Source organism: Apodemus sylvaticus, chromosome 11 (assembly GCF_947179515.1).
Source record: "Apodemus sylvaticus chromosome 11, mApoSyl1.1, whole genome shotgun sequence".
In the NCBI taxonomy this organism is placed as follows: domain Eukaryota; kingdom Metazoa; phylum Chordata; class Mammalia; order Rodentia; family Muridae; genus Apodemus; species Apodemus sylvaticus.
In genome coordinates this window covers 15,272,009-15,299,716 of record NC_067482.1, presented here as the reverse complement: position 1 = coordinate 15,299,716, position 27,708 = coordinate 15,272,009, and the positions used below count along the sequence as shown (strand labels likewise).

Genomic DNA, 27,708 nt, shown 5'->3' with positions numbered 1-27,708 from the left:
TGAAGAGATAAATTGATGTCTCTGCATTGCCAGAGCAGTACCTCAGAAGCTTAGAGGTTGATGTGATGGTGAAGAAATTTTATAAACTTTGTCTTGAAAGTGTATTCTTTTCTGACTCCTTCCCCAGGATCCTTCTGACCGGAAAACTTAAATGATGAGTGTTCAGACCCCACCCACACTACAGAAGCTGGCAATTCAGAGTTTGATGAAAGATGAGGCTTTGGCCATGTCCTCTCTACAGGAGCTGCCCCCTGGGCTCTTCCCAGAACTGTTCAAGGAGGCCTTCTCTGGCAGACACATCAAGCTCATGGCGGCAATGGTGGCAGCCTGGCCTTTTCCCTGTCTTTGTGTGGGGGCATTGATGAAGATCCCTAACCTAGAAACATTTCAGGCTGTTCTAGATGGAGTAGACATGCAACTGAAAAGAGAGGTCCACCCCAGGTAAGGAGTAACCAAGTACTGTAGAATGGAGCACTTGGAGTATACAGGGGATATTGTCAGGGAGATTAACTTGGTTATAAGTGGATCATATGCTTCTGATGGCATCATCATACAGGGATATGTGGCTTGTGAAATCTATTGTTGACTTGCACTGAGGACAGTTGGATATGGATTAGAGTTAAATATGGATTACAGTGGCTATAACCTTTAAGTAGAATGAGCTCATAACCACTAATACTGTATCTAAGGAGAAATAAAATGTATCTCTTTTTTTTTTGTTTTTTCAAAACAGGGTATCTCTGTGTAGCCCTGGCTGTCCCTGAATTCACTTTGTAGACCAGGCTGGCCTCAAACTCATAAATCTGCCTGCCTCTGCCTCCCAAGTGCTGGGATTAAAGATGTGCACCACCACCGCCCAGCAATAAAATGTATCTTAGTGAAAAAAACGTAATTGAGTATACATAATCCTGGGAAAGTTGCTGTAGGATGCCTGAGTCCACCTTGTATACCAACTGCTTTAAAACATACATCTTAGCAGGAGGGAGAGCTGAGTTTAGATATATGGAGTATAAACTAATTCAGGGTCTGCTGGCATGCATATAATTCATCTGCAGAAGGACAAACCTGCAGGTTCTCTACCTGAGAAATGTGCACCATGCCTTCTGGAACATATGGGCTGGTGCAGAGGACAGCAGCTGTTCAGCAGAGATCTTGGACAAAAAGCAAGAAGTGAACCCAGTCCAACCCAGATATGCACTGAGGCAGCGTCTGAAGGTCATAGTTGACCTGTGCATCAGGTCCTGCCTCAATGAAATACAAGCAAACTTCTTGAAGTGGGCCCAGCAGAGAAAGGGCTCCCTACATTTCTGCTGTACAAAGATGAAGATCTGGGGTCTGTCAGTCAAATTTATCAGAGATATCTTGAATGTTTTTGATCCTGAGAGCATCACAGAATTAGAACTGAATATCAAGTGGACTCTGTTACAACTGACACATTTTGCTCCCTACTTTGAGCGATGAGAAATCTTCGCAGTCTTCCTGGCACCCCTCACAAGATCACATTCCATACATACTTTCAATAGAACAAGAGCTCAAGAAGTCAAGTGTATCAACAAGTTTATTTCTCAGTTCTCCCAATTCAACTGTCTTCAGCATCTCTTCATGAATCGAGTACATATTCTCAGAGACCAGATGATTCAGGTCCTAGGGTAAGCAATAATGGAGAGCTGGGTCAGCTACCAAAGCAAATCTTTCTTATCTTAAGGATTAGTGGTACATGATGCCAGCCAGTCATTAGGAACAAACATGTAGAGACTCATAAGACTCTGGAAGTTATATCTTGTTACCATGTATATTGAGTAATAAAAGGAAAATTTTACAAATTAAATCAGTGTCTCAAATGAGCATTCATGATGTAGAAAAGTGATTTAGTGTAAAGAGTAGGTCAAATCTAGTAAGAATAGGTTGCAATTCTTCCTAGAATCCTGTCCACCCAATCAAATGGAAAGGGAAGAGGAGGGGGAGTGTGTATTGAGGAGTCAGGGTATTTATTAGCACACAATGTGAATATAGGTTTTATGTTCAGATTTGTGAGAAGTCTTCTATCTTTCTCCAGTTCCCATGGATGAAATGTTTTGAGTCCAAGTAGTGCTGAGTGCAAGGGACATGGGGTATGGTTCAGGCTATAATAGAGAGCAAACATGACTGCAGGGGGGATGATACAATGCAGATTCAGTGAGCCCACAGCAAATATGGAGATACTGTCAGCACTTTCTTGGGATGAAAGTTCTTCTGTGTGTTTTCTGGGCTTATGGTCTGAACTGCTTGCTGTTCAGCTTAAGAGTGAGGTCAGTAGATGAACTGTAGAATTGGCATGACTGAGCAGTTTCCAACAGGAAGCATCATAGATGAACTTGGTCATTTAATCAAACTGATCTGGGGCAACTGGTTCCTTCTATCACTGTGTACACCCCAGCCGAACCTCTACAAGACCATTTGCCAGAACTAACCCTCTGGTTTTCTCTATCCTAAGGTGCCTGATAATGCCCTTGGAGAGCCTTTCCATAACTCACTACCAAATTTCACAGAGAGACTTGGATTCCTTCTCCTGCAGTCAGAGCCTATTTCAGCTAAAACATATGAAGATGAGAAGTGTAGTCTTACTAGACTTGGACCTTTTGCCTCTTAGTGGTCTCCTCATGAAAGTGGCAGACACTCTTGAGATTCTGTATTTTCAGGAGTGTAGGATGAAGGACTCCCAGCTCAGTGCCCTCCTACATGCCCTCACACAATGCTCTCAGCTCACCAAGATCAACTTCTACAACAATGATTTCTCCATGCCCATCCTTAAGGACTTTTTGCAGCACACAGTCAATTGGAGCAAGATGAATGTAGAACAATACCCTGCCCCTCTGGAGTGCTATGATGAGTTGGCTCATGTCTCTGCAGAAAGATTTGCCCTACATTGTCGGGAGCTCATGGATACACTCAGGACAATAAGGCAGCCCAAGGACATCTCCTTTGCTACAGATATCTGCAGATTATGTGCTGAGTGCTGTGTCTATGACAAGGTGTCCAGACTTTGCCATTGCTGGCAGTAAATTGGGAAATATGACTTCTGGATTTGAATAAACAGACTTGGGACACATCTATCATCTGAGAAGCCTGTGGCTTCTGACACTGCTCCGATGGTTAGAAATAAAAGGATGTACAGTGACTGGTACCTTGGAGTCTTAACCTGACATGGGGAAATGTTGGATGGACTGTGGGAACAGGGGCCTAATGGAGTCAAAACACAATTTGGCGTTGATATGTGGCTTCTGCCCAGATAGACCTACTAGATGCTTTGTTGTATACTTATAAACCTGGATGTTTTCTTTCTCTAGGGTCTTGGGCTCTTACAAACATCACTACATGGTTCAGTATCAGGAAAGTTTAATGGGTCCAGGAATGGAAAGACACTGTTGAGTGAAGCAAAGATCTGGGTGAAATTGGCATGTATAAAATGAAAGTCTTCTTTTTTTTTTTTTTAATATTTTGGTCTTTTCCTATTTCCTATTTTCTTTTTTTTTTTATTATTCGATATAATTTATTTACATTTCAAATGATTTCCCCTTTTCTAGCCCCCCCACTCCCCGAAAGTCCCGCAAGCCCCCTTCTCTTCCCCTGTCCTCCCACCCACCCCTTCCCACTTCCCCGTTCTGGTTTTGCTGAATACTGTTTCACTGAGTCTTTCCAGAACCAGGGGCCACTCCTCCTTTCTTCTTGTACCTCATTTGATGTGTGGATTGTGTTTTGGGTATTCCAGTTTTCTAGGTTAATATCCACTTATTAGTGAGTGCATACCATGATTCACCTTTTGAGTCTGGGTTACCTCACTTAGTATGATATTCTCTAGCTCCATCCATTTGCCTAAGAATTTCATGAATTCATTGTTTCTAATGGCTGAATAGTACTCCATTGTGTAGATATACCACATTTTTTGCATCCACTCTTCTGTTGAGGGATACCTGGGTTCTTTCCAGCATCTGGCAATTACAAATAGGGCTGCTATGAACATAGTAGAACATGTATCCTTATTACATGGTGGGGAGTCTTCTGGGTATATGCCCAGGAGTGGTATAGCAGGATCTTCTGGAAGTAAGGTGCCAAGTTTTCGGAGGAACCGCCAGACTGATTTCCAGAGTGGTTGTACCAATTTGCAACCCCACCAGCAGTGGAGGAGTGTTCCTCTTTCTCCACACCCTCTCCAACACCTGCTGTCTCCTGAATTTTTAATCTTAGCCATTCTGACTGGTGTAAGATGAAATCTTAGGGTTGTTTTGATTTGCATTTCCCTAATGACTAATGAAGTTGAGCATTTTTTAAGATGCTTCTCTGCCACCCGAAGTTCTTCAGGTGAGAATTCTTTGTTTAACTCTGTACCCCATTTTTTAATAGGGTTGTTTGGTTTTCTGGAGTCTAACTTCTTGAGTTCTTTATATATATTGGATATTAGCCCTCTATCTGATGTAGGATTGGTGAAGATCTTTTCCCAATTTGTTGGTTGCCGATTTGTCCTCTTGATGGTGTCCTTTGCCTTACAGAAACTTTGTAATTTTATGAGGTCCCACTTGTCAATTCTTGCTCTTAGAGCATACGCTATTGGTGTTCTGTTCAGAAATTTTCTCCCTGTACCGATGTCCTCAAGGGTCTTCCCCAGTTTTTTTTTCTATTAGCTTCAGAGTGTCTGGCTTTATGTGGAGGTCCTTGATCCATTTGGATTTGAGCTTAGTACAAGGAGACAAGGATGGATCAATTCGCATTCTTCTGCATGCTGACCTCCAGTTGAACCAGCACCATTTGTTGAAAAGGCTATCTTTTTTCCATTGGATGTTTTCAGCCTCTTTGTCGAGGATCAAGTGGCCATAGGTGTGTGGGTTCATTTCTGGATCTTCAATCCTGTTCCATTGATCCTCCTGCCTGTCACTGTACCAATACCATGCAGTTTTTAACACTATTGCTCTGTAGTATTGCTTGAGGTCAGGGATACTGATTCCCCCAGATTTCCTTTTGTTGCTGAGAATAGTTTTAGCTATCCTGGGTTTTTTGTTGTTCCAGATGAATTTGATAATTGCTCTTTCTAACTCTGTGAGGAATTGAGTTGGGATTTTGATGGGTATTGCATTGAATCTGTATAGTGCTTTAGGCAAAATGGCCATTTTAACTATATTGATTCTGCCGATCCATGAGCATGGGAGGTTTTCCCATTTTTTGAGGTCTTCTTCCATTTCCTTCTTCAGAGTCTTGAAGTTCTTGTCATACAGATCTTTCACATGTTTGGTAAGAGTCACCCCAAGATACTTTATACTGTTTGTGGCTATTGTGAAGGGGGTCATTTCCCTAATTTCTTTCTCAGCCTGCTTATCCTTTGAGTATAGGAAGGCCACTGATTTGCTTGAGTTGACTTTATAACCTGCCACTTTGCTGAAGTTGTTTATCAGCTGTAGGAGCTCTCTAGTGGAGTTCTTTGGGTCACTTAGGTAGACGATCATGTCGTCTGCAAATAATGATAGTTTGACTTCTTCCTTTCCAATTTGTATCCCTTTGACCTCCTTATGTTGTCGAATTGCCCGAGCTAGTACCTCAAGTACAATATTGAAAAGATAAGGAGAAAGGGGGCAGCCTTGTCTGGTCCCTGATTTCAGTGGGATTGCTTCAAGTTTCTCTCCATTTAGTTTGATGCTGGCTACCGGTTTGCTGTATATTGCTTTTACTATGTTTAGGTATGGGCCTTGAATTCCTGTTCTCTCCAAGACTTTAAGCATGAAGGGATGCTGAATTTTGTCAAATGCTTTTTCAGCATCCAATGAAATGACCATGTGGTTTTGTTCTTTGAGTTTGTTTATGTAGTGGATTGTATTGATGGATTTCCGTATATTGAACCAACCCTGCATTCCCGGGATAAAGCCTACTTGATCATGGTGGATGATCGTTTTGATGTGTTCTTGGATTCGGTTGGCAAGAATTTTATTGGGTATTTTTGCATCGATGTTCATAAGGGAAATTGGTCTGAAGTTCTCTTTCTTTGTTGGATCTTTGTGTGGCTTTGGTATCAGCGTAATTGTGGCTTCGTAGAAGGAATTGGGTAGTGTTCCTTCTGTTTCTATTTTGTGGAATAGTTTGAAGAGTATTGGTGTTAACTCTTCTTTGAAGGTCTGGTAGAATTCTGCACTGAAGCCATCTGGTCCTGTGCTTTTTTTGGTTGGAAGACTTTCTATGACTCCTTCAATTTCTTTAGGCATTATGGGAAAGTTTAGATGGTCTAGTTGGTCCTGATTTAATTTTGGTATTTGGTATCTGTCAAGGAAATTGTCCATTTCCTCCAGATTCTCCAGTTGTGTTGAGTATAGGCTCTTGTAGTAGGATCTGATGATTTTTTGGATTTCCTCAGTTTCCATTGTTATATATCCCTTTTCATTTCTAAGTTTGTTAATTTGGATACTTTCTCTGTGCCCTTTGGTCAGTCTGGCTAAGGGTTTATCTATCTTGTTGATTTTCTCAAAGAACCAGCTCCTGGTATTGTTGATTTTTTGTATGGTTCTCTTTGTTTCTACTTGATTGATTTCGGCCCTGAGTTTGATGATTTCCTGCCTTCTACTCCTCCTGGGCGAAATAGCTTCTTTTTGTTCCAGGGCTTTCAGGTGTGTCATTAAGCTGGTAATGTATGCTCTCTCCATTTTCTTTTTGGAGGCACTCAGGGCTATGAGTTTTCCTCTTAGCACTGCTTTCATTGTGTCCCATAGATTTGGGTATGTTGTGTTTTCATTTTCATTGTGTTCTAAAAAGTCTTTAATTTCTTTCTTTATTTCTTCCTTGACCAAGGTATCATTGAGTAGAGTATTGTTCAGTTTCCACGTGTATGTGGGCTTTCTGTTGTTTCTGTTGCTATTGAAGACCACTTTTACTCCATAGTGATCAGATAGGAGGCATGGGATTAGTTCGATCTTCTTATATTTGTTGAGGTCTGTCTTGTGACCAATTATATGGTCGATTTTGGAGAAGGTACCATGAGGTGCTGAGAAAAAGGTATATTCTTTTGTTTTAGGATAGAATGTTCTATATATATCTGTTAAATCTAATTGGTCCAAAGCTTCAATTAGTTTCATTGTGTCCCTGTTTAGTTTCTGTTTTCCTGATCGGTCCATTGAGGAAAGTGCAGTGTTGAAGTCACCCACAATTATTGTGTTAGGTGCAATGTGTGCTTTTAGTTTTAATAAAGTTTCTTTTACAAAAGAGGGTGCCCTTGCATTTGGGGCATAGATGTTCAGGATTGACAGTTCTTCTTTTTGTATTTTTCCTTTGACCAGCAAGAAGTGTCCCTCAGGGTCACTTTTGATGACTTTGGGTTGAAAGTCAATTTTATCTGATATTAAAATGGCTACTCCAGCTTGTTTCCTCAGACCATTTGCTTGTAAAATTGTCTTCCAGCCTTTTACTCTAAGGTAGTGTTTGTCTTTGACCCTGAGGTGTGTTTCCTGTAAGCAGCAAAATGTAGGGTCCTGTTTATGTATCCATTCAGTTAGTCTGTGTCTTTTTATTGGGGCATTAAGTCCATTGATGTTAAGAGATATTAAGGAATAGTGATTGTTACTTCCTATCATTTTTGACGTTATTTTTTAAATTTGAATGCTTAACTTCTTTTGGGTTTGATGAAAGGTTACTATCTTGCTTTTTCCAGGGTGAAGTTTCCCTCCTTGTATTGGTGTTGTCCTCCTATTATCCTTTTTAGGGCCGGGTTTGTGGATAGATATTGGGTAAACTTGGTTTTGTCATGAAATATCTTAGTTTCTCCATCTATGGTGATTGAGAGTTTTGCTGGATATAGTAGTTTTGGTTGGCATTTGTGTTCTCTTAGAGTCTGCATGAGATCTGCCCAGGACCTTCTAGCCTTCATAGTCTCAGGAGAAAAGTCTGCTGTGATTCTGATAGGTCTTCCTTTATATGTTACTTGGCCTTTTTCTCTTACTGCCTTTAGTATTCTTTCTTTGTTTAGAACATTTGGTGTTTTGATTATTATGTGACGGGAAGTATTTCTGTTCTGGTCCAGTCTGTTTGGAGTTCTGTAGGCTTCTTGTATATTCATGGGCATCTCTCTCTTTAGGTTAGGGAAGTTTTCTTCCATAATTTTATTGAAGATATTTGCTGGCCCTTTAAGTTGTAAATCTTCACTCTCCTCTATGCCTATAATCCTTAGGTTTGGTCTTCTCATTGTGTCCTGGATTTCCTGGATATTTTGGGTTACAAGCTTTTTGCATTTTGCATTTTCTTTAACTGTTGAGTCCATGGTTTCTATGGAATCTTCAGCATCTGAGATTCTTTCTTCTATCTCTTGTATTCTGTTGTTGATATTTGTATCTCTGTCCCCTGATTTCTTCCCAAGGCTTTCTATCTCCAAAGTTGTCTCCCTTTGAGTTTTCTTAGTTGTTTCTACTTCTGATTTTAGATCCTGGATGGTTTTGCTTAGCTCCTTCACTTGCATGTTTGTGTTTTCCTGTAATTCTTTAAGAGATTTTTGTGTTTCCTCTTTCATGAGCTCAGCCTGTTGACCAAAGTTCTCCTGTATTTCTTTAAGAGATTTTTGTGTTTCGTCTTTCATGACCTCAGCCTGTTGAGCAAAGTTCTCCTGTATTTCTTTAAGTGTTTTTTGCATTTCCTCCTTGTTGGCTCTTGTATTCTCCTGGATTTCTTTCAATGATTTTTGTGTTTCCCTTGCAAGGGCTTCTAACTTTTGATCCATTGTCTCCTGAATTTCTTTATGTATGACCTTCATGTGTTCCTGTACCAGCATCATGACCAGTGATTTTAAATCCAAATCTTGTTTTACTGGTGTGATGGGGTATCCAGGACATGTTGGTAGAGGAGAGTTGGGTTCAGATGTTGCCATATTGCCTTGATTTCTGTTAGTGACGTTCCTGCGTTTGCCTTTTGCCATCTAGATCTCACTGGTGTTAGTTTATCTTGTCAGTGCTGGACTCACCAGTGCAAGCTGCCCCTTCCCAGTTGGCCTCTGGTGCACAGCTTACCTCCTGCACTGCTTGTAGACAGTGTGCTGCTGCCCAGGCTGTTCCGATCCCAAAGCAGGCACCCGAAGGCTCCCGCTGGGGCCCGCTGGATTCACTGGAGCACACTGACTTCTCCCAACTGGCCGCCCGGAAGCCCAGCTAGCCACTTGCAGGACTTGGAGATGTAATGCTGCCGCCCAGACTGATCTGGATCTGGAAGCGGAGAGAGTAGAGCTAAGGACTTCTGCCTGAGGCCTTGCCCCAGATTGTGTCTGTGGAGCAGATGGAGCCCGTGTGCACTCCCAGGGAGTGCCGACGGTGTATGCTACTGTGACCTCCCCTGTGTTCCGCTCACTCCGCTGGGCAGCCGATCTGCCAACCGGGCTGTCGCACACAAGGTTAGCCTGGCCGCCCAGTCCCTGAGTCCAGGCAAAAGCCTGGGAGGCCAAGGTCCGAGCAAAGTTCCCCTAGGGCTATGACTGTTAATTGGGTTTGCCAGGTGACTAGGATGGCGGGCGTGCGCGCCCGAGCTCCCTGAAAGCGCCGGGAGAGTCTGCTTTGCTAACAATCACCTGGGCGGGTTGACTCACAGATGGCCCACCAAGCCGCCCAGTTCTTGGGGTCAGTCCTGTGCCTTTTGGGGCCTGGACCCCCGCTTTGTTAGCCTTAGGCTATGCCTGTTACAGGTCTGCCCGCCTGAGCTCTCTGTCGTCCTGCAGGCAAAATGGCGGCGGCGCGCTCGCAGGCCTGGGCAAAAATCCTCCTGGTTGGGTTGGCACCCCGATGGCCCCCCGACCCGCCCAGGGCCTGGGTGCAGGCCAACGCCCGTCGGGCTCAGACCACCACGGTGTTGGCCTCGGATTATGTTTGTGTACCTCAGTCTGTCCGATTCCTGGAATACGGAACCAAGATGGATGCTCCTCTCCTGACTGGTGGGAGGCCGAGTTCTGAAGTGGCCTCCGTGCAGGAAAGGCGCCGCACAACTGCAGCTGCTTGCTGCCTGACTGGTCAGCAAAGGTCAGTGGTCGTGGGCGCAGGGCCTAACTGGTCCCTGTGATGCCTTGGTTCCACTGCTGATGGCCCTTCAGCTGGAGCAGCCACTGCTGCCGCTGCTGCTGCTGCCGCCGCCGCCGCCGCCAATCTCAAAAAATGAAAGTCTTCTTAACACTTCTTTCCCTTGTCCTGTTCCTGGGCTAGATGGACAACCCTCTTGTGTGGCTGATCAGTTAAGGGCACAAATTGTTTACACTACTGTGAGCAACATAGACATACCTCTTATGACCAAGGATTAAATGGATAGCTGACGATCAACATCCAGTACGTACAGACTACAAGTCACCTTGGCCCCATCCGAGATGCCTAAAGGGAAGAGGACAGCACAGGGCGAAGTAAACTGGCTTTCCAGTCTGGCTTTGAACTCTTGATCTTTTTGTCATGCCTCAATGAGATTACTAGCAGGAACCTCATTATCCAGCCTTTATGCCACATGTCTACAGAGCCTTATTGCCATGGACTCCCAATCACTACAAAGTACCCATAGAGGATATAAAGGTGGCCAATAATATGCAGGTACCTCTGTTACATAAATGCTGTACATTACATAGAATTGTATTTTACATTTTCAGTTGTAAAAAAAGAAAAAGAAAAACATCTGATTCTGCCTAGTCATTATACCCCTTTCTGTATAGTAACCTATCAATAAAATGATTTACTGATACATTGCATTTATTAAATACTTACAACATGACTTCTTTGTTTACATATCATTTTATTGTCTGAATTGAATAAAGTATCTAAATTTAAGGACTTTGCAACAAATGCCCTCTGGAGAGAAGTCAAAATGTACATATTGGTTCCAGGCATGTCACAATTCACAATCTTGGATGGTGGATAAAGTTATCAGTTATGGTGGGACACATATGAACATGTAGGCTGGCCAAAGGTACAGAGGAAGACAATAAACAAACAAACCTCTTTCAGGCTCCTTCTTTCTGTCTTCCCCATAACCTGTCTCCCTGTCTAAATGTCCAGTTCCCAGGCCATGTTCCTTAGGACCAGTGAACTCACCTGAATTTTTTCCACAATTAACATGCTCTCATATTCTTAAAACAACCTGTAGATTGAGATTGCTCATAGGTTAAAAGCACATGCTGTTTTTGCAGAGAGCAAAGTTTGGTTTCAGAGCTAATACGCAGGTGGCTTTCAAATGGAACTCAGGCATCAGGTGATAGGACCCTTTTTTCCAGCCTCTGGATCCTGCCTTTCACATGCAAAAATCCACATAATACACATGTAGCTATACACCTAGCTGAGGAAGTCTTTAAATAAAGAACTCAATTTTACAAAGAAATAAAATTGGCCCAATTAATTCACATGGGAATGTTGATCAGTAGCAGTTGTAAGGCTTTGTGAAGAGAGCATGTGGAGTTTCAGGTGAGTCCACTGAGCTCAGTTGGTGAGCAATAGTGTAGGGTGCTCTGGGCTCCAGGGTTTGAACTCCTGCACCATGGGTGAGTGAGAGGAAATTAGGAGTTTGTCAATGTATAACACTTATTTATGTATGCATTTTACGTATATTTGTATTCTATTAGCATGTAAGCTTGCATGACAGAAAACAACACCAGAACCCTCTATAGATGGTTGTGAGCTACCAGGTGGTTGTCTAGAATTGAACTCAGGTTGTCTGAAAGAGCAGCCAGGACTCTTAATTACTGAGGAATCATCTCTCCAGGCCCATGTTTAAAGATGCAAAAAGTACTCATGGATACAGAATCACAAGGAATCAGGTGTCTCTTTTGCATAAAAACTTAGCAGTTTGGCATTATCTTTAACTCATTACATTTGAAATGTTTTGTGTACATGTGTGTGTTGATGGTTTGATTCTTTATTTCTTACACAGTCACTATGTTGATCCGCCAAAGCAATACCAATGTCTTGAATCATTAGAAGAAAGGTCTAGATGTACTCCACCAAGCTTCAGAACAATCCTCAGACCTTTACCTTATAGCAAAAAAAAAAAAAGTACTTATTTCATGGGTTTTTTCTACATTCTTTGTTTACATTCCAAATGATTTCTCTTTTCCCAGTTCCCCCCTTCCCCATAAGTTCCATAAGCTCTCTTCCCTCCACCCATTCCCCAATCAACCCCCTCCCACTTCTCTGTCCTGGCAATCCCCTACATTGCTGCATCAAACCTTTCCAGGACCAGGACCCTCTCCTTCCTTCTTCTTGGTAATCATATGATATGTTAATTGTGTCTTGACTATTCCAGAGTACAGGGGGAAAGTTCCTGAACAGAACACCAATAGCTTGTGCTCTAAGATCAAGGTTTTTTAATGTAATTATGAGTAGCCCATGAAACCATATGTTGCTAAAATATTTCAGGGAGAACACTTGTCTATTCAGTTTGCAGTGGACAAAGTTTAAATAATGTTAAACATATCTTGCTCCCTATTTATCATTTCTTTTGGTTTTCATCAACTAATTTATTTATTCACTTTGCCATCTGATCACATCCTACCTTTCCTTTCCTCCCAGTCCTACCCTCCCACCCCTTGCCCTCATTTTCTGTCTCCATTCTCCCCAGAGAAGAGAGTTCTCTACTCCCCACCCCACCATTTACCACACCACCCTGGCACACCAAGTTGCATCAGGATTGAATGCATCCTTTCCCTCTGAAGCCTGACAAGGCAGCCCAGCTAGAGTAAAAGGAGGGAACAACGTTCAATAAGAGATAATCCCCCATTCTGAGTTTTCGGAAACCCACATTAAGACCAAGCTTCACATCTGCTCCATATCTGTAGGAGGCCTAGGTCTGGACTATGCATGCTCTTTGGTTGGTGGTTCAGTCTCTTTGGATCCCCAATGGGTCCAGATGACTTGGCTCTGTTGGTCTCCTTCTGGTACACTTGACACCATCTGGTTCCCTCAATCCTTCCTCTGTCTTTTCCACAAGACTCCCTGGATTCTGCCTACTTTTTGACTCTGGGTATCCATCTGTGGCCATCAGGTGCTTGATGAGGCCTCTCACATGACAGTTATGCTAGGCTTCTATCCTTAAGCATAATCAAGTACCATCAATAATGTCAGACTTGGCTGTCTTCCGTGGGATAGGTCTCAAGTTTCTCTACTCATTGGTTGGCTTCAATCTTTACTCCATCTTTATCCCAGAATATCTTGTAGGCGTGGCAAATTTTGATAGAAAGTTTTGTGGGTGAGTTAGTGTCTTAGATTTGTCATTCCTGCACAAAATATCATGACCAAAAAGCAAATTGGGGAGGAAAGGGTTTATTCAGCTAACACTTCCCCATTGTTGTTCATTCCCAAAAGAAGTGAGGACTGGAACTCAAGCAGGTCAGGAAGCAGGAGCAGATTCAGGGGACATGGAGTGATGTTACAGGCTTTCTTCCCCTGACTTGCTCAGCTTGCTTTTTTATAGAACCTAGGACTCCCAGCCCAGGGATTGCACCACCCACAATGGGCCCTCTGGCCCTTGATCACTAATTGAGAAAATGTTTACAGTTGGATCTTATGGAGGCATTTCCACAAGGGAGGCTCCTTTCTCTGTGATAACTCTAGATTGTGTCAAGTTGACCCACAAAACCAGCCAGTACAGTTGGTGTTCCTGCTCCCTCCACTGGAAATCCTGCCTGAGTACAAGAGGTGGCTACTTCAGTCTCCTTATCCCCAGAAGCTTGGGTCTAAGCCAGGGTCACTCCCATATCCTCCCAGGAGCCTGCCCCATCCCAGGTCTCTGGCTTGTCTCTGAGATGCCCCCACATGGATTGCTTTTCTCTCTCCCAGAACTCTCACCCCAACCACCACTCCTACCACACCTGATCCCCAAAACTGTTCCTGTCCCCATACCCTCTCCCTTACAGCTCCCGCTAATCATCCACTACTGATATACATTTTAATTCCTCTTCTGAGTGAGATTCAATCATATTACCTAGGGCCCTATTGTTACTTAGATTCTATGGGTGTTTGGTTATCCTGTGCTCTATGGGTAATATCAACTTATAAGTAAGTGCATACCATGCAATATCTTCTGGGTCAGGATTACCTCACTCAGAATGGATATTTTCCAGTTCTATCCATTTTTCTGAAAATTACATAATATTCCTTATTTTTAATAGATGATTAGTATTCCATGGCATACTTTGAGGGAAATGTAGGTTGCTTCCAACTTCTGGTTATTATGAATAAAAGTGCTATGAACATAGTTGAGCAAGTGTCCTTGTACTATGGGGTAGCATTTTTTGAGTACATGCCCAGGTATAGTAGAACTGAATCTTTAAGTAGAATTATTTGTGAGAAATACCCAGATTGATTTCCAAATTTGTGCCCTGGCCTGCAGGGGTTTTTGACAGGGGACCCTAGAAGAGAAGGGCAGAGAAACAGAGATAGGAAACACGAAGAACGAGGCCAAGACTACTTAACTCTTCAAGGCCTCCAAAACTGTATTTTCTCAGGGAACTTATACAGGCAGGGGAAGAAGTGAGGCAAGTGGAATTCTTCATGTAGCCCAGGCATTCAGCCAAGGTGAATCTCTGGCAGCTGCAAGATGTTTTCTTCTTCTGGGAGGGCACAGTGACTATTGAACACCCAATCTCTCCAAGGTCTGTAGCTGAGGAGAAGTCAAAACCTAAGCCTATCTTTAAAATGAACTCTGAACATAAAGTAAGGTACGTTTGGCTCCTGGCAAATTTGGTGTATGAGTTTGCACTCACCAGAAATGGAAGACACTCTCCCTTGCTCAGCATCAACCATGCTGGGTCCCCTTGACACTGTAGAACATGGATCAGTTGTCTTCTAGTCAAGGGCACAGCTAACAACCTGTCCTCAGGACTGTGGCTCACTTTAAGGAGCTGCTAGCTTTCTCCATGTTGCTGGCTCTCTCATGTTCCAGAGTACTACTTCTCCCAACTTCAGAGCTTCTAGAACTGTACTATCTCACTTATCAAGTCTGGATATTGAGAACCTTTCCTGGAATGAACCCCAGTAACCATTCTTATAGTGTCATGGAAATGTTAGTGAACCACAAAAACACAGACAGGAAACAATCTGATGCAACTCACAGCAGAGTCTTTATTCTATTCCAACTAGCTATCTCCTCACCCCCATGCACCAGCATCACACAGGAATGTTTTGGTTGAGGGTGGACCTTTGAACTATGTCAGGGCAAGACTTTCTAGTAAGTAGCAATCAGGGAGTACATGTGCAAGTATCTAATTGGAAAGCTGCTATGGCCTTTAACAAAATTAGCTGGTGCTGGAAGTTATATCATAAACTTAATTTCTATTCCCCTCTGCATTGGTGGTTATTAGGCATGGAGTGGGCTTGTAAACTGGGGGTGCAGATTTGTTGGGTGAATAACCTGGAGACACTGGTCTTGTTGAGGGTGTAACCTGGAAACTCTGGTCATTTCGGGAATTAGTCTAGAGACTGGAGCTAGGCTCGGGTTTTGTTGGGGGAACAACTTGGAAATTAATGCTAGGTACCTGAGTTCTAACTTATGTCAGATTCTCTGAAATGGAGTCTAAACTTAAAACATTTCCTTCTCAATCCCCCAGTTTTCTTTTGACTAGAAGTCCCAATCATGGAACTTTCTGAAGCTTCATGAAAACAGTAACAGGGTGTATTTGTGATGTCCCTGGAGCGTGTGTAGGGGCTCAGCAGTGGGAGAGAGGAGGGATCCTTGGGACTGAATTCTCCTCCTGCTTGCCAGGGTCTTCTTCAATGGTAAACAGATTTTTGGTGGATCCACATTGCAACTCTGTAGCATAGGGACCCTTTCAGTGACACTCTAGTGACCCCTGGCTGTGTCTCTTGACTAGGGCCCAATCTCTCGTCTAAAGTTGTTGCAGCTCCAGAAGTGGGCCTGTTTTATGGAAAGCACAAGGTTTAAGACAAACACATTGTTCACCCATTGGATTCCCCCGAGGTTGTATAATAATTAGCAATCATCTGTTTCAGTAATAACTTCTGTCAGTAGGTGAACCAAACATATCTTCAAAAGGGGTGATTCCCATCTGATATTGGAAATTCTATATTCTATAAAGAATGAAGGGGAGAAGGCTCACCCAGTCACTGTCAGTCTCTAAGGTAGATTTAGTTAAGGTCTCTTTTAGGGTTATATTTATCTATTTATCTCTACCTGTCCTGAACTCTGGTATCTGTAAGCACAATGAAGTTTCCAATCAATTCCTAGAATACTAGTTAATCTCTAACTTACCTGGGACACAAAAGTAGGTACACTGGCTAACCGTATAAAATTAAAAGAAACATGCCTTTGAAGAATTCCTTGGGCTGGAGAGATGGCTCATGAGTTAAGAGCACTGACTGCTCTTCCAGAGGTCCTGAGTCCAATTCCCATCCACTACATGGTGGCTCACAACCACCTGTAATGAGATCTGATGCCCTATTCTGGTATGTCTGAAGACAGCTATGGTGTACTCATATACATAATATAAATAAATAAATAAATATAAACACATAAATAAATAAATAAATAAATAAATCTTTTTTTAAAAAATCTTAAAAAAAAATTTTAGTAGTTTCTTTGTTACCATCTGCCCAGTCTCATGTTTAGTTGGGAAAGTTTCAGCCCATCCTAAAAAGGTATCGGTAAATACCATGTAATATTCATATCCAAATTTTCCTCTTATCTCTGTGAAGTTCATTTCCTGACAGACTCCTGGCTGGGTGCTCCAGTATTGAGGACTGGGTCATTAGCGACCACATTATCAGACTGACCAGTCTTACAGTTTTTTAACAATTTTAGTTATTTACAAATTAGTATCCTTCATCATCTCTTACGAAATTGAGACATGGGCAGATTTTTGGTACAGAGCACATCTTCTGTCTGGTCAGAGTGTGGGGTCTTCTGGGTCTAGTGCAATCAAGGACATGAGGGGCCCAAACTCTAGGCCCACATACTGGGCTGTCTTATTACCCTCTGGAATGGAGTTTCGTCCTCCCTTCTGCCATCAGAAGGCCTCTCTCCCTATAAACAGCCCCACAGACATGAGTGGTAGCAAAGGGACACTGCCTATCTGTGTCTCTTGTCTTTTCTCAGCTCTAAGGCCTTGGTTAGAGCTGCCAGTTCAGCTTTCTGTGCTGACATTTCTGCCAGAAGTGGCTCTGCCCATGTGATCTTGGAATTTGAGACATCTGCTGCCCAGCATACCTCTGTCCATCCTGAATGAGGCTGCTGCCATTGGTGAACCACATTACTTCTACATCCATCTGAACAGTCCTACAGAGGCCCATTACTTGAGCTCAGGGTCAGGCAGCAGGTCAGCTGAAAGTTATCCTGGGGACATTCAAGAAGAGAGGCTGCTAATGAGTCGTTCCAGCATCATCTTTAACCAGGAGGTTGTTGCTGCACTGATGTGTAAAAAGGGTGGGAACCAATTTCTGCCAATTGCCGACACACTGGCTATTGGCTGATGCCAGGACCCCAAGTCTGAGTATGCATCCCCCAGGTCTAGGGAGGTCACTTGTATTTGACAGAGTAAGGCCTTCTTAGTGGAAACTCAAATAGTCTGAATTTCTTAGGGTACCTAAGAGTTCTTACGATTTTGTTTTGTTTCTGTTGCCATTGGGAAATCATTTCTAAACTGATGAAGAGACTTTATCTTTAGGTTTTAGCAAGAGAGAATATTGGACTTTATTAATTATCAACAAAAAAGCTGGTGGGTTTCCCTTTTACTTTGAGGATTACCCTGAGCTTGAAAGGGGGGCACTTTTGATCTTTAGGGACCCCTTATCTCCTTTTTCTGAAGCTGTTTTGGGACTCTCTTACAGTCTTCTGGTTTGGCCTTAGCTGCCAATATTTGCCAGGTCTCGCATCTGTTGCTTCTGTCCTCTAATCTGCTTCTCTGCAGTCTCTCTTCCACTAAGTACTCTCTCTGCCACTATCACTTGGTCTCCCAGGCTCTTGTCTCCTAACCTCTCAATCCTCTGGAGCTTTTCCTTAATATCTGGTGCTACCTGATTAATAAAGCTAGAGTGACAACTGCCTTTAATTCTGGTGCTTTAGGGTTCATGGGTGTGTATTGTCAAAATGCCTCCATGACCCCCTCTAAAAATTTTTTTCTTTGTCTCCCTGCCTAATATGATACACTCTGACCAAATTTGTGCGCCATCGTGCAGCCATCTTGAGACCTGCCAGCAGAGCCTGAAGGTAGACTAATAGCCTCTTCTTACTTTCAATGGTGTTAAAATCCAAGTCTGGGCAAGCCAGGGGAAAGCAAGCATATTGGGGTATGGAGTATTTCCCTGTGTGGCCAGGAAACATCTTAATGGCCTTTTCAGTTGTGAAGTGAACCTGTAGAATGTCTTAGGCAAAGCTTGTCTCATGTTAATATGTCCTTCAAAGTGACCTGTCAAAGTCATCTAATCAAACTCATTTTGTAACAAGAAACACAAAGACAACATACAAAATAACAAATAAAACCTTGTCTGTCTTTGGAGCAGAAAGAAAAAAATACCGGAAAGTGACACTCATGAAAAAGTCCACTCTAGGAGACCCAAAACCCAAGTCCAACTTTTTCTCTCTAAAGAGAAAAATGAGAAATAACCAGAAAATAGTACACAACCACAAGACAGGAACAAGATTGGTGTATGTCTCTTGGCTCCCCCAAATTGAGGCTAAGGATATCTCCTGGGAAGTCAGAAGCCAAGGCTCCCAGACATGTTTGTCCTAACCGCCAGTGGCGATGGAAACAAATTCAAGACCTTGTACCCAGAAGGATGTGACATGTTTTAGAATCAATGAACAGAAAAGGGCACAAACTGAAACAAAAATCAACCAAAACCAGAAAAAAATAAAGTCTGTAGTAACAAGAAGCAACCAGAAGGTGGTGCTCACACAAGACAGATGTATGCCATTCAGAATCTGAACAGAGAGACAGCCAGCAACAAAAACAAAAACCAGAAGGAAAAAAAAAATATATATACAGCATGTAGTATCATGAAACAACCAGCAGGTGGTGCTCCAGAAGAAGAATATGGTACTACTCAGACCTGCAAGAAAAGGATACAGCCCGCAGTAACACGAACCAACCAGGAGATGGTGATCACACACACATGAAAACCCTCAGTACTGCACAAATGTTTACTCCGACCTGGAAAAATCACCATGGCAACATAAGTCATTTATCTTTACCCAAGTTTTCATTACACTCTGTACTTCACAGAAGGTTTTTAACATTCAGATAAATTAGGCGCCACACAAATCCTATACACCAATGTGTGAGTACTCACCTGTTCAGTCCACATGGAAAACTTCTGACACTCAGATTCCTCAAAGTGGCTCAAATCTAAGAGAATTACAAAGGCAACAGAAGCCACCAGGTTCCATACAAATAAATCATCTTGATAGGGCTGTAAGAGTTATACATTTACCTCTTCACAAGCTTGCTTCCATTCCACTCTTCAGATCTCACACAGAGAGCTCAGGCAAATTCAGCACTCAGAAAGGAAAAAAGAAGGAACTATAACACATTGTTTCAAACATAAAGACACAAATACCTAAACTAGTTTTGCCTGCTTCAAGACCTCCCCCAAGATAGGTTGTTCTGTGCTTCCTGGGGAAGTTCCCAGCCAAAGCCAAAAATCTTGTTCGAGGGAAGTTAGTGAACCCCCAATACCAGACAGAGCTGATCTGATGCAACTCACAGCAAAGTTTTTATTCTAATCGAGCCAGCTGGGCCCCCCCAGTGCACCACCAATGCTCAGAACAGTTTTGGTGGTGGTGGAGTCCGAGATAGCTCCACTAGAATAAAGACCCTGCTGTGACTTGCATCAGATCAGCTTCTCTCTGATTTTCCAGGATCACTAACATTTCCCTGGTACAACTTCTCTACGGCAGCCTATGTGAAATAGTTTGCATGTATAATCTAGACTACATGCAAAATAAAGAAGACCCTGTCTTTGCCTCTTTGTGCAGTAAGAGCCTTCAGCCTGTCTCACTCCTATCTTGGTGGCATCATCTGTAGACAATGTGCCAGGCTGACCCTTCTTCATGTTTACCTCATACAGACTGAAGGCATGGTTCAGGAGTTAAGAGCACTGGGGATACAGCACACAGGAGCTGGCATGAGAATGTGGGGAAATGAACCTGAGTTGTCTGATAGAGCAGCCAGTGCTCTAAACTGCTCAGTCATATCTCCAGCCCCTTTTATTTGCTTTTCCTTTACTGAAAATATTTTTTTCATACACTGTGCTGTGATTTTGCCTTCTCCTCCACCAACTCCTCTGAGATCATACCCACCTTCTCTTCCATCTCAATATACAACACTTGTGTCTCTCTTAAGAAAAGAAATAGCCACTGGAAAATATCATCCTAAGTAAGGTAACCCAATCACAAAAGAATACACATGGAATGCAGTCACTGATAAGTGGATATTAGCCCAGAAGCTCTGAATACTCAAGACACAATTAACATATCAAATGATTCCCAAGAAGAAGGAAGGAGAAGACCCTGGTCCTGGAAAGGCTTGATCCAGCCTTGTAGGGGAGTACCGCGACAGAGAAGTGGGAGGGGGTGATTGGGGAATAGGCAGAGGGAAGAGGGCTTATGGGACTTATGAGGAGGAGGGAACGGGGAAAGGGGAAATCATTTGGAATGTAAACAAAGAATATAGAAAATTAAAAAAAAAAAAGAATCCTGAGGCAGAACCAGGTGTGGTGGTGCACAAGTGTAATCCCAGCACTTGGAAGGAAGAGGCAGGAAGACATCCAGCCTAGTTGACTAAGAACAGCCCGAGTTACAGAGACCCTGTCTTGAAAAACAAAGAAATCAGCAAATAATCAAAAAAGAAAACAAAAGAAAACCAATAGAAAAGAAAAACACACAAGATGGACCAGGACCAAATAAACAAAACAACAAAAAACCCCTTAGAGACACAGAGCACATTCAAAGACACCTGAATTCAATAAAAACTGGAAATTTGCAGCTGTAATATACAAGCAAAGGACCTGTAATCTAAAAGCAAAACAACATAAATAAACAAAAGGTCCTGACACATGCTTCTTAGACACACAGATGCCAAAATGCCTTTGAGTTTGTTATGTTGGCACCTACGGCTGGTCATTCAGCCTTCCCTTAACAGTGGGATTTAGTTCCACATGGATACTCCATTTCACTGGAGTAGTGTTTCATTTGCAAGACTTAATGGATTGAAGATAGTTTCCGGGAATGGGAACTTGTGCCTACTTCTTCTCTCAAAACTGTCATGTCATGTGGGGCAAACTCCTGCATGCCCTGTTCATGCTGCTTCCGTCTCTCTGAGTTCATATGTGCATCAGTTCTGCTGTGTCTTAGAAGGCCTGATGTCTTCAATCTGACAGCTGCTGTGAACATAGTTGGGCAAATGTCCTTTTGGTATCAAGGGTATATATCCAGGAGTGGTAAAGATGGGTCTAGAAAGTGGACCGATTCTTAAGTTTCTGAGCAATTACCAGATGGATTTCACAAGTGGTTATCCAAGTTTGCATTCTCGCCAGTAATGGAGAAGTGTTCCCCATGTTCCATAACCTCCCCATCATGAGCTGTCACTTGAGGTGATCTTAGCCTTTCTGACGTGTGTGAGATGTGATTCAGAGTCATTGTGATTTGCATTTCTCTGATTATTTGGAATGCTGAACACTTGTTTAGGTGCTTCTCAGCATGTAGAGATTCCTCTGTCGAAATGTTCTGTGTAATTCAGTCTCCCATTTTTAAATTGGAGTATTTGGTTTGGTAATATCTAATATTTTGTTATATTTTTAGTATTTGGATATCATTACTCTGTCTGATATAGGGTTGGTAAGTATCTTCTTCCAATCTTTTGACTGCCATTTTGGCCTGTTGATGTACTCATTTGCCCTATAAAAGCTTTTCAATTTCATCTATTCCCATTGTTAATTATTTATCTTATTGCCTGAGCAATAAGATAAACAATTTCTCTTCAGGGAGTTATCTCCTGGGCCAATGTGTTCCAGGCTAATCTCCCACTTTCTCTTGTTTTAGATGTTATGTATACAGTTTTATGTTGAGGTCTTGGACCAATTGGACTTGAGAGTATTGGAGGGTGATAAATATAGAGCAACTTGCTTTCTTCTACATGAGACATCCAGTTAGACAGGCAGCATTCAGTGAAGATGCTCTCTTATTTCCAATGTCACTTTTGTTTTCTCTTTTAAAAACAAAGTGTCAATGATTGATAGTTGTGCGGGTTTATTTCTGGGTCTTCAGGGGTATTCCATTGATCAACCTATCTGTTTTCTGGCCAACACCATGCAGTTTCTATTATATTATTGCTACATAATACAATTTGAGATCAGGGATGGTGATACTTCTAAAATTTCGTTTATCGTAGAGGATTTTTTTAGCTATCCTGTTCTTTGTTTTGTTTTGTTTTGTTTTGTTTTTTCCAGATGGCGGGGAGAATAGCTCCTTCAAGGTCTGGAAGAATTATGTTGGAATTAATTAATTAATGGGAATTGCTTTGAATCAGTAGATTGCTTTTGGTAAGATGACATTTTGTACTAAATGAATCCTCTGGATGCAGGAGCATGAGAGAAATTTGCATCTTCTTCCGTGTGTGTGTGTGTGTGTGTGTGTGTGTGTTTGTGTGTTGTTTTTGGTTTTGGTTTTTTGTTTGTTTGTTTTTTGAAACAGGGTTTCTCTGTGTAGTCCTGGCTGTCCAGGAACTCACTCTGTAGACCAGGCTGGCCTCGAATTCAGAAATCTGCCTGCCTCTGTCTCCCAAGTGCTGGGATTAAAGGTGTGCACCACCACTGCCCAGTAACTTTGCATCTTCTAATGGTTTCATCTATTTATTTCCTCAGAAACTTGAAGTCCTTTTCATACAAAATACTTGAATGATAATGTTCCGGTATATTTAAACCAATAAATTTCATATTATTTTTGCTCTTTTGTAGGGTGTTGTTTCCCTAATTTCTTTCTTTTTTTTAAGTTTTTTTAAAGATTTATTTATTGTTATATGTAAGTACAGTAGCTGACTTCAGACACACCAGAAGAGGGAGTCAGATCTCATTACTGATGGTTGAGAGCCACCATGTGGTTGCTGGGATTTGAACTCAGGACCTTTGGAAGAGCAGTCAGTGCTCTTAAACGCTGAGCCATCTCTCTAGTCCCCTAATTTCTTTCTTATCCCATTTATCATTTGTGTAAAGGGGAGCTTTTGAATTATTTGAGTTAACTTTCTTTCCAGGCACTTTGACGAGGGTGTTTATCAGCTATTGCAGTGCTCTGGAAAAATATGGAGGGTCTTTTATTTATACTATCAATCTGTCTGTGAATAAATATACTGTGACTTCTTTTCCAACTTCTTTCTCCCATCAATTGGAATTAGTTTTCTTCTTTTTATTTTTAGAATTATTTTAATTTTTATGAAATATTTATATTTTTAATTAGATATTTTATTTATTTACATTTCAAATGATTTCCCCTTTCCTCCCCCCCCCCAAAGTCCCATAAGCCATCTCCCCTCCCCCTGTTCCCCAATCAATCCCCTCCCGCTTGCCTGTCCCGGTATTCCCCTACACTGCTGCATCAAGCATTTCCAGGATCAGAGGCCTCTCCTCCCCTTGATGTCCAATTAGGCCATCCTCTGCTGCCTATGCATCTGGAGCCATGGGTAACTCCATGTGTACTATCTGGTTGATGGTTTTGTCCCTGGGAGCTCTGGGAGTACTGGGTGGCTCATATCCTTGTTCCTCCTATGGTGCTGCAAACCCCTTCAGCTCCTTGGGTTCTTTCTCTAACTCCTCCATTGGGGACCCTGTGTTCAGTTAAATGGCTGGCTGAGAGTGCCCCCCTCTGTATGTGTCATGCATTAGCAGAGCCTTCCAGGTGACAGCTATATCCAGCTCAAGTCAGCAAGTACTTGTGGGCATCAATAATAGTGTCTGAGATTTTGAACTGTATATGGGATGGATCACTAGGTGAGGTAGTCTCTGGATGGTGTTTCCCTCAGACTCTGCTCCACACTTTGTCTCTGTATCTCCTCCTATGGGTATTTTGTTCCCCCTTCTAAGAAGGACCAGAGTATCCATACTTCGTTCTTCGTTCTTCGTTCTTCTTGGGCATCATTTGATATGTGAATTGTGTCTTGGGTATTCCAAGCTTCTGGGCTAATATCCACTTATCAGTGAGTGCATACCATGTGTGTTCTTTTGTGATTTGATTACCTCACTCAGGATGATATTTTTCAGTTCCACCCATTTGCCTAAGAACTTCATGCATTCATTGTTTTTAATAGGATGAGTAGTATTCCATTGTGTAAATACACCACATTTTCTGTATCCATTCATTTGTTGAGGGACATCTGGGCTCTTTCCAGCTTCTGGCTATTATAAATATGGCTGCTATGAACATAGTGGATCATGTGTCCTTATTACATGCTGGGGAATCCTCTGAGTATATGCCCAGGAATGGTCTAACAGGGTCCTCCTATAATATCATGCCCAGTTTTCTGAGTAACCACCAGACTGATTTCCAGAATGGTTGTACCAGCTTGTAATCCCACCAGCAGTGGAGGAGTGTTCCTCTTTCTCCACATTCTCGCCAGCACCTGCTGTCTCCTGAGTTTTTGATCTTAGCCATTCTGACTGGTCTGAGGTGAAATCTCAGGGTTGTTTTGATTTGCATGTCCCTGATGACTAAGGATACTGAACATTTCTTTAGGTACTTCTCAGTCATTCACTATTCCTCAGATGAAAATAATTTGTTTAACTCTGTACCCCATTTTTCAAAAGGGTTATTTGGTTCTTTGGAGTCTAACTTCTTGAGTTCTTTGTATATAATGGATATTAGCCCTCTGTCGGATGTAGGGTTAATCTTTTTCCAATTTGTTGGTTGCTGTTTTGTCCTTTTCATAGTGTCCTTTGCCTTACAGAAACTGTAATTTTATGAGGTCCCATTTGTCAATTCTTGATCTTAGACCTTAAGCTATTAGTGTTCTATTCAGGAAATTTTCCCCGGTACCCATGTGCTGAAGGGGAAATTCTTCCCCAGTTTCTTTTCTATTACTTTTAGTGTGTCTGGTTTTTTTTGTGGAGGTTCTTGATCCACTTGGACTTGAGCTTAATACAAGAATGGACCAATTTGTATTCTTCTGCATGCTAGTCGACAGTTGAACCAGCACCATTTGTTGCAATGGCTATCTTTTTTCCACTGAATCTTTTTTTTTGCTCCTTTGTCAAAGATCAAGTTACCATAGGTGTATGTGTTCATTTCTGGGTCTTCAACTCTATTCCACTGATCTACCTGCTGTCACTGTACAATACCATGCAGTTTTTAACACTATTGCTCTGTAGTACTGCTTGAGGTCTGGGATACTGGGAATTAGTTTTCTCTATAGAACATCGAATTTGGGCTAGAGAGATGACTCAGTGATTAAGAGCACCAACCACTCTTCCAGAGGTCCTGAGTTCAATTCCCAGCAACCACATGGTGGCTCACAACTATCTGTAATGGGATCTGATGCCCTCTTCTGGTGTGTCTAAACAGAGTAATGGCGTGCTCATATACATAAAATAAATTAAAAAAAGAACATCAAATACTATGTTGAATATATAGGGAGATAATGTACTGACTTGTCCCTGATTTTAGTGGAATTGCTTTACATTTCTCTTCATTTAATTTGATTTTATCAGCTTGCTGTATATTGTATATATGGTATACATATGGTAAATATATATATATATATATATGTGTGTGTGTGTGTATATATACATATATTTACATGTACATATATATGTGTGTTTTATACATGCTATCTATAGCACTTTTATAGTGAAGGGGTGCTGGATTTTGTCAAAGACTTTTTAAGCATCTGATGAGATGACCATGTGGACTTTTTCTTTCTTTTGGTTTCTTTGATTGATTATACTGCTATTATTTTCCTATGTTGAACCATCCCTGCATCCCTGGGATGAAGCCTACTGGATCATCATAGATGATGTTTTTGATGTGTTCTTAGATTTTGATTCCCAGTATTTTCTGTAATATTTTGTATCAATAGTCATATGAAAAATTGGTCAGAAATTCTATCTCATTTATTTGCTGAGTCATTGCTGTGTGGTCTGGGTATAGGCATGACTGTAGCCTCATAGAATAGATAGATAGATAGATAGATAGATAGATAGATAGATAGATAGATAGATAGATATCAGAACTGGTTTTGGGTTTTTTGTTTTGTTTTGTTTTTTGTTTTGTTTTTTGTGTATCAACAAAAGGAACTCCACTTTTCCCCTTGATTGATGTGTCAATCTTATCTCCTTGTTCATGACACAAAGAACCTGAGCATTGCATTGTGGAACATCATGGGACTCTTCCAGTAATGATTCTTGAGCCATAAGGAAACTCCATCTTGCTTCCTTAAGGATAAGGAGGCTGAGAAAGAAATTAGGGAAATGACACCCTTCACAATAGCCACAAGTAATATAAAATGCCTTGGTGTGACCCTAACCAAGCAAGTGAAAGATCTGTATGACAAGAACTTCAAGTCTCTGAAGAAAGAAGTTGAAAAGATCTCAGAAGATGGAAAGATCTCCCATGCTCATGGATTGGTAAGGTTAATATAGTAAAAATAGCCATCTTGCCAAAATCAATCTACAGATTCAATGCAATCCCCATCAAAATTCCAACTCAATTCTTCATAAAGTCAAAAAGAACAATCTCCAAATTTATCTGGAATAACATAAAACCCATGATAGCAAAAACTATTCTCAACAATAAAAGAACTTCTGGTAGAATCACCATCCCTAACCTCAAGCTCTACTACAGAGCAATACTAATAAAAACTGTATGGTATTGGTACAGAGACAGGCAGGCAGATAAATGGAATAGAATTGAAGACCCAGAAATGAACCAACATGCCTATGGTCACTTGATCTTTTACAAGGGAGCTAAATCCATCCAGTGGGGAAAAATAGCCTTTTCAACAAATGGTGCTGGGTGAACTGGCAGTCAACATGTAGAAGGATGTAAATTGATCGATTCTTATCTGCCTGGACAAAGTTTGAATCCAAGTGGATAAAGAACTGCCACATAAAACCAGATACACTGAATCTTATAGAAGAGAAAGTGGGGAAAAACCTGGAGGACACGGGCATAGGGGAAAATTTCCTGAATAGAACACCAAGAGTTTATGCTCTAAGATCAAGAATTGACAAATGGGGTCGGTGTGCTCCTGTGAATACAGCAGGCCCCAGCAGGAACCTTCAGGTGCCTGCTTTGGGATCTGAACAGCCTGGGCCACAGCACTAGGTCTCCAGGAAGTGCGGGAGACCGGGTGTGCACCAAGAGGCAGTCTGGGAGCTCACAGCACAGCTCGCTCCTGTGGCATGGAGCTTAGGTTCCAGTCCTGAGGCCTCTGGTGGGAGCACTCAGATATCTCGGCTTCCAGATCCAGATCAGCCTGGGCAGCAACACCACATCTCAAGGTCCTGCAAGAGGCAAGAGGGGCTTCCAGGCGGCCAGCAGGAAGAAGTCAGTGTGCTCCTGTGAATCCAGCAGGCCCCAGCAGGAGCCTTCAGGTGCCTGCTTTGGGATCTGAACAGCCTGGGCCACAGCACTTGGTCTCCAGGAAGTGCAGGAGACCTGGTGTGCACCCAGAGGCAGTCTGGGAGCTCACAGCACAGCTTGCTCCTGTGGCACAGAACTTAGGTTCTAGTCCTAAGGCCTCTGGCAGGAGCACTCAGATCT

At 42.1% G+C, this 27,708-nt stretch overlaps 1 protein-coding gene across 1 annotated transcript; it reads left to right on the top strand.

The window, feature by feature from the left end:
- Positions 1-131: 131 nt before the first annotated feature.
- On the top strand, positions 132-3,041 carry LOC127696528 (PRAME family member 12-like). The gene is given in 3 exon segments (XM_052199335.1): positions 132-441; positions 1,056-1,649; positions 2,474-3,041. Coding segments are annotated over 3 exon segments (1,452 nt in total). The 5' UTR covers positions 132-151.
- Positions 3,042-27,708: the final 24,667 nt, after the last annotated feature.